Consider the following 12,845-nt stretch of genomic DNA (forward strand, 5'->3'; position numbering starts at 1 on the left):
ATATATATATATATATATATATATATATATATATATATATATAATATAATTATATATTATTAAAATAAAAATTAATCAATCATAAATAAATAAATATAATATTATATATATTATATATATATTTATATATATTTAATATATATATATATATTTATATATATATATTATATATATTATATATATATATATTATATATATATATATATATATATATATATATATATATATATATATATATATATATATATATATATATATATATATATATATATATATATATATATATATATATATATATATATATATATATGAGTTTCTAAGTTTTAAGTTTTGAGTTTCTAAGTATGTCTGTGCTCTTTATTGCTAGTATTGCTATGTATTCGTCAATGTTATAGAAATAAATAATATGGAGACAATCTGGCATTTTTTTTAAACCAAATTAATCAAATGTCTGCTTTAATGTGGCCTCAGAGGGAAACTCCAATACATGTGACTGGGCTGTGACCCCAAAACGATACCTTTCTCCACCACACACCTGGTTATTTTATCTCTCTCTGCACCTATTGTTGGCCCTAATTGACGATGGCCCGACCGCATGTGACCCCGGTCAACAACAACAATGCATACCTGTGGCCTTCACTAGCACTGTGTAATTGTCTCTTCAAGTGGGGGCCCAAGTCAAGCCCTGAGGGGAGAGGCCCCGGCCACCATCCATCACTCAGTCGCTCAGCCACTACAGGAAGTAGTTAACATGGGCGACCTCGGGGAGGTGGGTGTGGGGGGGGACGGACTGTCCAGCGTAGGGTGAGAGGCAAACAAGAGCATTAGCCATCTTTTCATGGCCGCCAGTGACATCACTCCATCAAACCATCCATCAGTCAGTGTGATGTAGCAGTCGCCGCTAAACCAGCCGTGTCCTTTGAACCTTTGAGGAACAGACTGTGGTGAAAAAACACAATATAAATAAAGGGCTCCGATTACGTGAATGTGAACACAACACAGAAGAGGCAGTGAGTGAGGAGTTTGGGGTGAGGAATGATGGATGGCGGTAAAACACCTGTTCATGTGTGTGTTTCTCGAACGTGGAATAAAATCACACACTAAACTGACTCATCTTAGTAATTGCTTTAAAGTCGAGATGACAGGGACCTGGGTTTGATTCTCTGCTTGGGCATCTATGTGTGGTTGTTTGTCTATATGTGCCCTGTGATTGGCTGGCGACCAGTCCAGGTTGTACAAAACCTCTCGCGCAAAAACAGCTGGGATAGACTCCATCATACCCGCAACCCTGGTGAGGATAAGCGGCATAGAAAATAGATGGGCAAAAATACCGCAAATAGTAAACATTTGCAAGGGTTTAAAATTATGACCGGTGGAGCGTCGATGAGAACCTGCATTGAATTCCTGGTCACCTTTGTGACTGGGGCTGCACGGCGTTCAAGTGGTTAGCACACAGACCTCACAGCTAGGAGACCCGAGTTCAATCCCACCCTCGGCTATCTCTGTGTGAAGTTTGCATGTTCTACTCCGGGTACTCCGGGTACTCCGGTTTCCTCCCACATTCCAAAAACATGCTAGGCTAATTAGCGACTCCAAATTGTCCATACATATGAATGTGAGTGTGAATGGTTGTTTGTCTATATGTGCCCTGTGATTGGCTGGCCACCAGTCCAGGGTGTTCCCCGCCTCTCGCCTGAAGACAGCTGGGATAGGCTCCAGCACCCCCCACAACCCTTGTTAGGATAGGTGGTAGAAAATGAATAAATGAATGAATAAAGTACAATAAAAAATATGAAAAATATATTGTCTTCTAAACTCTTCTGCACTCTATGTGTATTCTATCGGCCCCGCCTCCACCCACAGAGACATGTGCCCTGGGATTGACTGGCCACCAGTCCAGGGTGTACCCTGCCTCTCGCCCAAAGACAGCTGGGATAGGTTCCAGCATCCCCGTAACCCTCGTGAGGATAAGCGGTAGAAAATGAATGAATGAATGAACCTATGTGACTTTGGCCATCTTGGATCAGCTGGACATCTTGCTCTGGTACAGACCACAAATACCAAGTGTTAAGGGTTTGGAATTGTGCCTGGTAGAGCGCTGAAAATAGTTCAAAACTGAAGTTTTAAAGAACTACAACTCACATTTCATTGTGACTGTTGACCTCACTGACCTCCGCCATCTTGACAATTGGTTCAGTGTTGCGACGGCAAGACCGCTGACTAGAAAACCCAGATTGACTTCTTGGGTGTAACAGAGCAGAGAGAGACACGTCCGGCTGGGATAAAACACTGTTTAAGTTTATTTTCTGCCATTCCGGACAAAGCTGTGGCGAAGGAAGGGACAGCACACAGTGATGCGCTAAGTGCCAATCTACAAACAAAACTCTGTGACAACAACAGCGAAAGAGGAAGCGAGAAGAAGAAGTTTGGCAGCAACAGCAGAAACATAAAAACTTCAGAAAAAAAACAAATCAAAACAGGAGTGCAATCAGGATTTTTTTTAGTTTAAAATGACAACATCTCTATTTTATGATTATCGATAAAGAAATCATACGTGGAGGAGAGGAGCTGCCCTTATTTAACTCTGCCTTCAGGTTTTGGTTTCTGTGGGTTAGATTCTATTCAAAATCAATAGTAATAGTCGACAAAATCATGACAGTTCTTTGTGCTTTAGACTCTAATACGAAGGTTTAAGGTTGAGTTCTGACTAGAATTCATGCAGCTATTAGATTTATTTAGTTTTCCTGGCGGTTGGGTGTTAAATCCTATTCAGAATCAATAGTTGGGTGAGACTGATGTCATTGAAAATTATTAGAAATCTTGCTTTGACCTTAAGAAAATGTTAAAGATATGACAGTTGTGACCGGTAGAGTGCTGACCAGAACATAACGAGATGTCACCCAAAATCGTTAAAGTATTCGCTTCAGAGCAAATAGTAGCCACGTTTACATGGACCTAAATATTCCAATTCCATTCGGGTTATTTGCGCAAACGGAAAGAATGTAACCTTTGTATACACCTCATTCCGAAAGAAAAGTGCCAATCCGAATGAATATAGAATCGGATTCCCGGGGTGGAATATTTTTTTTCCGCAATCCGATTGAAGTCTCTTGTAACCGCTCAATCGGAAAGTTGTCAGGGTGCGTTCTTCTTCGTGGTGTTTTTCTTCTTCTGTTGTTTATTGGTGGTTGGCAAACAGCTTTCGTGTGCATTACCGCCACTATACACCATTCACAAGTCCAGTTTTATTAAAAAAAGAAAATATATATCTATATAAAACATGTGCCGAGCTTAATTATAAAATATTAGCAAGATTGAACTTTATTTTTGAACGAAAAACTGGCAATTCGGAATTCCAACAAGTGAAAGAAAAACTCGAGGAAGTCGATATCACGGGATGTTGGTGTTTACGTTTTACTGCGCATGCCTCATTGACTATTCTGGTTGATTATAGCGCCGATTGGAATGTTCCTTTCCATGTATACCATTGTTTTCGGAAAGGTAATTCGGAAAAATTCCATTCGGAAAGAGAAAAACTCATGTAAACGTGGCTAGTGATGGCGGATCTCCAAAAACAACCGGTTGTCTTGCAGGCTTGTTCTCACCAGTGGAAATACTGGATTCCTTCTTTGGTCTGAGTCCGACTGAAATTCACTTTTCAGTGGTCCGAACTTCCCCATTACATTCCCAACTTCTTCGCTGGATTCCTTCTTTGGTCAGTCTCGGAAACAAACAGGAGTCGCTCTACACAGATTTTGCTATAACACTGTGACGACGTATCGAAAGCATATAGTGTGGATACTGACGAGATCAAAGCTAGGTTATATGAGATTAATGATAACGGTAATAAATAGCTACACACTGAAATGTGCTTACACTGGTAGCTCGATGCTAAGCTGGCGTTGTTAGCGTGTCACTAAAGCGCTATCGGGGGGTGTTATATTGTGGCCGATCTGTCGAGATGGAGAGATGAAGCGATCAAAAAATTCTTCTCGGATTTGTCGTCGGCAATGCGTCCCCCGTCGGCGCTCGTCGGGGTCGTTCGGAAAAGCTGGTGTGTTTCTTTGTCGTCCTTCATATGGGTGTCCTCTACATCCTGTTTAAAGAGATACACCACCAACATGCAGCCTGTTAGATGCCACTAGAGGACTTAACCCAGGGGTGGGCAAACTTTTTGACTCGCGGGCCGCATTGATATGACAAATTTACGGGGGGGGGGGGGGGGGGGGGGCAGACTATATATTTTACACGTAACAGTCCACCTGGTATTATTGTATCTGTAAAATTGTCATGCAATCTGCTATTATTATTTATTATTTTATATTTATATTTAAATATTTTAAAAATAATTAAATATTATAATAATTACAATAAATTAAAATAATAATTATTATATTATTATTATGTAAAATATGCAAATATAACAATAATATTATATATAACTAATATAATAATTAGCATTAATATAATAATTATAATAATCACAATAGTTCTAATAATAATTATAATAATCTAATCATCGAATAATAATAATAATAATTATAATAATAATAATTATTATTATTATGTGCTTGTGTCCCTTTTTTCAGGAGCACTTTGTAAACAACAGACCATGTCAAAAAACGAAATTGATAAAACCATCAAAAGGTTGGCTCAGGCCATGATGCCAGGTTGTATGTTGAGTTTAAATGAAATACTTTGGAAAGATTGGGCGGGCCGTATTCAAACACTTGGCGGGCCGGATGTGGCCCCCGGGCCGTAGTTTGCCCACCCCTGACTTAACCAGAGGTAGATACGTAGATGTTGGATTTAGAACCTCCTAAGTCCAATTTTCCGCCAAAAATTGTCAATTTTTAAATTTGCGTCATGCTAACCTAATTCAGTCAAGGCCACAAAATCGACTGTTGGATACTAAGAGAAGAATAATGTTAGTGATTCACTTCTTTTTACACTTTATGCCAAGTCATAATATTAAAAAAACAAGATTTGAAGACCCATGAAAGTCAATCACCTTACGTATTCAAGACTATTTCAATAATGTCTTAGTATTAAAAGTGGTTAACTTCTTTTTACACTTGAGAGTTAATGCTAAAAGTCATATATAAAGCTGCAAACAGCCTGACTATGAAATAAAACAAGCGTCCATTGGAAGCTATTCTGTACTCGCCTCCACAGCAGCGACTCCACTCTGTTGATGATGTCAGCCAGATCAAAGGGCAGCGGCATGTCGGGGTCGTCCACGCCCCAGAAGGGCCGGTCCACCGGGGCCTCCTCGGGGGGCAACGTCTGGGCCAGGCTGGAGTGGCACCTGAGGCGACAGGACGCAGGAAACAAGCGCACCCGTTAACTCCCTCTCGTTAAACGCAAACAACAACTGCTGGACAGTCCTCCAGCGTTATGACTCGTCGGACAGCTGACAGTCACATTTCCTGAAAAAAAACGATGTAAAGGAATATACAACACTAGACAGGATATTTGGGAATTCGGGAATTAATGTGTATAAAAAGGACAGTGCAAACAAAAGTACACTAAACAATATACAATACATATATTGTGTAGTATATTTGATATATTATCCGTATTATTTGTTTCGTCAAGTTTAGCTTGAGTGAGTAACTAATTATTTTGTTATAATTATTATAAGTAAATTCACAAATAATAATAATAACAATAATATGTAAAATACATACAACATTAGCATATTTTTATAGTAATCATATAAATATTATAAGTAATGTATTTATGTATTTAAAATTGAAAAAGAGAAAAAAATGTATAAAATGAATACAAAATTGTTCATTGAAAAACATTGTAATTAAAATTTGCTATCATTTCTAATAATAACATTAATTATAATAATAATAATACTATAATATATAGTAAAATGTAATGCGTGCAATTTTTTTTAAATAACCAACATATGATCTTTTTGAAAAATTCTAAATATTATGTTACGTTTCTGTGACGGCGACAATTTTTTAGTTAATTTATTTAAATTGAAATCCCAATAAAAAATAATGTATTTATGTATTTAAAATTGAAATAGAGAACAAAATGTGTAAAATTAATACAAAATTGTTGATTGAAAAACATTGCAATTAACATTTGCTGTCATTTCTAATAATAACATTAATTATAATAATAATAATACATAGTAAAATGTAATGCATGTAATTATTATTTTTTTATTTTTTAAATAGCCAACATATGATCTTTTTGAAAAATTCTAAATATTATGATGTGATGTTACTGTGACGATTACAATTTTTTTAGTTAATTTATTTAAATAGAAATTCTCATTAAAAAAAACCTGAGCACCAAATTTTATTATTTGTACTTAATTATAATAATAATAATAATACATAATAAAATGTAATGCGTGTAATTAATTTTTTATATAAAAAATAACCAACATATGATCTTTTTGAAAAATTCTAAATATTATGTGATGTTACTGTGACGACTCCAATTTTTTAGTTGATTTATTTAAATAGAAATTCCCGTTAAAAAAACTGAGCACCAATTTTGATTGTTTGTACTTAATAGAGGATGAAGTGTCCTCAAAGTGCATCTCCAATGCATTTAGCGAGTGAAGTGTGTGTTTGTGTCTTATCACTAAACACATGGTGTGCGTCGTGCATCTAAACAGGAAGGAGTTGTCCCATTTGTTTCCTCTCCGTTTTATGACTTCTAATAACACTGCAGCCAACAATTAGACCCTCAAGGGTGCAGAAGTGTGCCTGTGAAATGTGTGTGTGTGTGTGTAAAACCTTCATAAAAGTGTTATATAGAATATTATTACAGATGATTTCATTTTGCTGCATTTTATGGATTTTGTTATGTTGAAATAAAGTCAGCGAGAGCAGGAAGTGGCCAGTCAGCAACTAATAACTGGCTGAAGGAGGCTGCAGTGATATGATGACAAGGAAAGAGTGCCGCCGTCGCCATGGAAACGTAGCCCAGTTTATCCTATGATGGATAATGGAGGGTTAAGTGTAAATGTGACAGCGTTAGACGGCCCCCGGCAGGCCTGGGTCACATCTTTTGTCAGAGCAGTGTAAATATTTACTGCGCTGCTCTCCACTTGTCAGTGTAAATCTTAAATCTGCCTCAACCCCTGCTGCCTCTTGGCAGACGAGCGCCACCTTTGACCCCCGGGGGGTGCAAAAGGATGGCATTTGTGTTGCATTGGCGCGTGTAACGTCTAGCTTAGGGTATTTTAGCTAGTGCTAAAGGGACGGTGGGATCTTGAAAATGGAATGCAGTATGACTTTCACATGATTTGATGCAATAGAGAAATTATCTGTTCCCGTGTCAAACTGGCATCGCAATAAAACACATATCATCTGTACACGTCATGTTTAAAGTAACAAGAGTCGAAAAATAATTTTTTTATTAAAAAAAAAATGTTTTTGTCACAGTTCCACTTCTAGGGTTATCATCACATTTTGTCACAACAGAGATTTTCTTAAGGGTCATAGAATTTGCATGCAAAGTGCTGTTTTTTTAGCGCCTTAAGAAGCAGGCTGGGTTACCGGGAATGGCGACGACAGCGACAAAGTGCGTGGGTTATAAATGAGGTGAAGTGATGTTAGCTCGCCGCAATCTGCGGTTATGTATTTGAACGTGAGGCCACTTAATGTTCCACTGGCTCTTGGCCCTAAGTGCTGCATTTTGGTGCGGTTAGCCCTTTAGAGAGAGAACGGCATTAACACCCGCCGCTCTAATATATCTTGGGCGCTGTGGATGGTCGGCCTGATAATAGCATCTGTTAACACGCGCTAAGTACCATTATGTAGCACATCACTTCATAAATAATACGATTAGGCGACCTTGGGGGGGCTTCGCAACGAGCAGCGTGTTTAAATGTTCTCATCATTTATTTAGGCTGCGAATTAAAGGAAGCGCCACTTCACAGGAGGCCCAAGAAGGAGAGGAGGCGGACAATCTGCTGACATCAGCGTGAAGTCACCCACTGGCCGGCAGGGGATGGGGAGGATGGGGGGCAGCGTGGTGCTTTTTCATTTGGTCGGTTTAAATATTGCCAGTGAGGGCCTTGATATTCTTCACATTAAATATCCTCTACAATGAAAAATCAGTCCAATATTTTCCAGATATGCAAAGCAAATCAATCCAAAAAAAAAAAACAGTCATGAGAGAAAAAAACACTTAAATCACAACTTTATGCGACAGGTGAAAAAGTGAGTGGGATATCTTGTAAAAATTAATGAAATAAGTACTAATTAAATAATAATTAAATAAAAATATTAATTCTTTGATGCTCTTTTTAACATTCCCATTGGCAATAAAGTGTAAAAATAAGTTACCCACTCACTAACTCATTCAATAGCAGCCATTTTTCAAAAGCCGTCCCTCTAATTACCAGCCATTTATCATGATTTCCACTGAAGTTTCAAGGCACACATAATATTTTGTTACTAGGTTATATAGACATGGTATATACCGAAAGAAAGAGTAGACTCATCTTTCATCAGGAAAAATGTTGGTTGTATCTTTTTCCATTAAATATTTAAGTATATATAAATTCATATATATATAATATTATATGTTCTCAGTATGTTATCATGTTTTATTTTTATTTTTATTTTTATTTTTATTTTTATTTTTATTTTTATTTTTATTTTTATTTTTATTTTTATTTTTATTTTTATTTTTATTTTTATTTTTATTTTTATTTCTCAACAAAAAAAAAGGGAGAAAAAAGGCTTTTTGTAAAGTTTAGCCATATACAGTTTGCCTAAATGTCTAAACAACGACACCACAACACAAACAACACAAGAAAATTCTCATGAAAATCACAGTTTTTGGAGAAATATAATGCTATTTATATAAAATATATACAAATTTTATGTGCAAGCGTGTGTAAAATTTCTGTCAATGTGTAACCTCCTTCGCACAACATGGCGAGATGCCTTTTCACTTCCTGGTTGCTGCAGAGCGCGTGTTTGCAGGCCGTGCTTTTATAAAATACACTTTTGCACGTTGGCTTAAAACTGCACCAAATGTGCTCTCTTGTATTGCAAGATGTATGTGTATATATATATCGATCCGTACGTCACTAAAATCACATCATGGGTGCCTAAAATGGTAATGGTAATGGTAATGGTAATGGTAATGGTTTTATTTCATTTGAACATGCATCAGATTACAATTGAATGCATCCCATAATCACTTCCCAGTTCCACATGTCCAAAAGGAGTAGGAAGAAGCAAAGCTTATAAATTCCTACCCCTCCATCTGGTACTTTTACAATCAGTAACTGTTACATTTGTTCACTTCCTGCTTTCCTAATATAGTTTAAGTTTTAATTTTTTTATTAAAATTTTGTTATTTTTATTTTATTTTTGTCACGTACCAAAGTACGAGGTGATATGACCATACAATGACATAATCGGTACCATAGTAACTGTCAATTGCCATTTTTGCTTGCATGTGCTATTCGTCATTTTTTTGTGTTTTCTGTGTGACCCTAATCCACCTTTGTAATGTTCCAATGAGACTGTTACGGTGGCATACGCAATGGGTCTCAAACTGTTCCCGATCCAGCCACTGCACACCCATGGCTTCAGTATTCCGAGCAGCCACCTCAGAGTGCATTTATCCGACACGGGATCTTGCAAATAGAAGGTTGCGGCTTGATGCAGAGATTGCATAGACGATATCAATACTGGAAGACTATCAGAGATAATGTAGTCCTACTGGTGCTCATGGCTAAAATGGAACCAAACAAAAAGTCAATATCAAGCGAGGTGCCTTTAAGCTCCCCGGGGAATCTACAAACACCCCAAAAAGACTCCTTAAAGCTAAGGTCAAAGACGAGGGAGGTAAGTGTGCTTGTGAGTCCACTCCGTTGCGATGGATTAACCCCCCCAGACAGATATGGACCTAACTATCCCATCTGGCGCTCAGTCGAGAGAGATTGGCAATACAATCACTCATTTCAATTTGCCCTGAAACCCTATAGCCTAGCTCAAATGGTATGCTAATGTGAAAGCTATGTGGGATTCTATCGCCTCTATTCCACCGAGGCCTTCTCTCACCTTCTTGAACCGAGGCTGGGGTGGGCGCTGTGCAAGCCTTTTGCAATAAGGGGCTTCGGATCACCCCCCACCTCCACTGCCCCCACCACCCTTTGCGCTCAAACTAACCACTTTAGCTAAAGTGAGTGTTAATTATGGACAGGCAAAGCAGTCAATAAAAGGTTAATGTAAAAGTCAAAGGATAAATTCCTTTAAGCATTGCATCATTCCACCATCTCTGCGACCATGGCTGCCTCGCAGGTCTCCTAATCAATACGTTTTACTGTAATGCGCTCCTCATTGATTTTTTACCCCCCCCTACTGCAGACTCTACACTCTCTGGCCTCTATCACTTGGTTAAACGTGAGGGGGGTGAGAGATATGATACAGACAGACGAGGAGAGGGAGAAACAAGTAAATAAAATGATTAACCCCACTTTCACGCAGTTACATCGCTTAGTCTTTCTTCTAAAGGCTTGTTACGAAAGTGGAAGGCGATACGCCGCAGCCGCCGCCGCCCAAGTCGTCGGCCCACTCAATCTCCGGCCCATTCCAGCAGGAGGGAGGGGCGTACATTAAATGCCCCACGGCTCTTAACAGGATGGAAATCCACCTAATAGACAACATCAGCGCTTGCGACTGGCGTAATTACACTGATAAATGCACCATTTTTGTCAGGGCCGGTGAAAAAGAGAGACAACGCCAAATGCATTACGAGAAGCAGGAGGTCCTTTGTATGTTCGCTGGACTAGGAGACGAGGTGAAGGACCTACTGCAAAAAAAATGGGACTTCAAAGTCAAAGGACCTACTGCAAAAAAAATGGGACTTCTAGTCAAAGGACCTACTGCAAAAAAATGGGACTTCTAGTAAAAGGACATACTGCAAAAAATGGGACTTCTAGTCAAAGGACCTACTGCAAAAAATGGGACTTCTAGTCAAAGGACCAACTGCAAAAAAATGGGAATTCTAGTCAAAGGACCTACTGCACAAAAATGGGACTTCTAGTCAAAGGACCTACTGCAAAAAAATGGAACTTCTACGCAAAGGACCTACTGCACAAAAATGGGACTTCTAGTCAAAGGACCTACTGCAAAAAAATGGACTTCTAGTCAAAGGACCAACTGCAAAAAAATGGGACTTCTAGTCAAAGGACCAACTGCAAAAAAATGGGACTTCTAGTCAAAGGACCTACTGCACGAAAAATGGGAGTTCTAGTCAAAAGACCTACTGCAAAAAAATGGAACTTCTACTCAAAGGACCTACTGCAAAAAATTGGGACTTCTAGTCAAAGGACCTACTGCAAAAAATGGGATTTCTAGTCAAAGGCCCTACTGCAAAAAAATGGGACTTCTAGTTGAAGGACCTACTGCAAAAAATGGGACTTCTAGTCAAAGGCCCTACTGCAAAAAAAGGGACTTCTAGTCAAAGGACCTACTCCAAAAAAAAAAAGGGACATCTAGTCAAAGGACCTACTGCAAAAAAGGGACTTCTAGTCAAAGGACTACTGCAAAAAATTGGGACTTCTAGTCAAAGGACCTACTGCAAAAAATGGGACTTCTAGTCAAAGGACCTACTACAAAAAAATGGGACTTCTACTCAAAGGACCTACTGCAAAAAAATGGGACTTCTAGTCAAAGGATCTACTGCAAAAAAATGGGACTTCTAGTCAAAGGATCTACTGCAAAAAAAATGGGACTTTTAGTCAAAGGACCTACTGCAAAAAAATGGGACTTCTAGTCAAAGGACCTACTGCAAAAAAAAATGGTATGAAAGGAAACCGGAAAACCCACACATGCACGGGGAGAACATGCAAACTCTACACAGAGATGGTCGAGGATGGGATTGAACTCAGGTCTCCTAACTGCGAGGTCTGCGTGCTAACCACTATACCACCGTGCAGCCCTGCTTATGAAGATTTACTGCAAAAACACGAGTCAGTTTAAGGTCACGTTTTTTGAGTGTGCTTTTCCGTGGCCAAAGTTCCGTCCTTCATGAAGTTCCATCAAAGTAAATTTTTCCGCAACCTCGCAAAGTGGACAATGCAAGAATTCTCGTTGGAGATAATTAGCATTAGCGTTCCTTCCCAGTCAATTGAGCCCAGAGTGGGTAAAACCAAAGCTATGGTTGCATAGCATTAATCCATCATTCTGGATTACTTACTTGTACCTCGGATCGTATGTTTTCTGGCACTTAAAAGCCATCCTGTGTTAGGTGTGACGTTTTATGGCTTGGCAACCCCTTGCGCTTCGATTGCTGAGAATGTAATCAGACAAGTCATGAATAAAGCAGGCATGTTTCTCGTCAATCGAGCCGACCCTGGAGGTAAAGTATCCGATAGGCCCGAGGAGACAAAGACAAACACAAACACCCCGGCACGTACTTTTCGTATATTGTGAAAGTACATCTGTCTTTGTTTGTTCTGCAGTTAGATTGACAAGTAACATTTAGCTGCATGCACATCTTTCAACACTGCAGTGAAATGTGAGCCATGTCAAGCGGAGGGCAACAACCAAGTGACACACTGACAACAAGGCTTCACCTGTGAGGTGTGGAAGCGAAAAGATCAAACTACATCACCCGGTGCACTCAGCTAGGGGCGGGGCATTATTCCATCCATCCAGCCGTGAGCCAGCGTGGGCGTGGCCATATATTAAAGCTAGTCTTCATAGGGCGATTGACACTGGGTGCTGAGTGGACAACTTTACGAGTGTTTGAGGTGGGCACAGAAGAAAAGAAGGAGTGAGGAGGGTGGGCTGTCATCATATGCATGACATATGTTCCTTTCATTTTGACCCCCACTATAA

General features: G+C 38.9%; 1 protein-coding gene across 3 annotated transcripts in view; it reads right to left on the reverse strand.

The window, feature by feature from the left end:
- Positions 1–2,277: 2,277 nt before the first annotated feature.
- The window catches only part of fto (FTO alpha-ketoglutarate dependent dioxygenase), a 215,212-nt gene continuing 204,644 nt past the window's right edge, over positions 2,278–12,845 (reverse strand). For all 3 annotated transcript variants that reach the window (XM_058089308.1, XM_058089306.1, XM_058089307.1), the window contains 2 exons: positions 5,168–5,308; positions 2,278–4,096 (listed from right to left, as the gene is read on the reverse strand). In XM_058089308.1, the coding sequence (XP_057945291.1) occupies positions 4,090–4,096; positions 5,168–5,308 (148 nt within the window). In that variant the 3' untranslated portion in view covers positions 2,278–4,089. The remainder of the gene's footprint in view (positions 4,097–5,167; positions 5,309–12,845) is intronic.

The sequence above is a fragment of the Doryrhamphus excisus genome, chromosome 12, assembly GCF_030265055.1.
Source record: "Doryrhamphus excisus isolate RoL2022-K1 chromosome 12, RoL_Dexc_1.0, whole genome shotgun sequence".
Classification (NCBI taxonomy): domain Eukaryota; kingdom Metazoa; phylum Chordata; class Actinopteri; order Syngnathiformes; family Syngnathidae; genus Doryrhamphus; species Doryrhamphus excisus.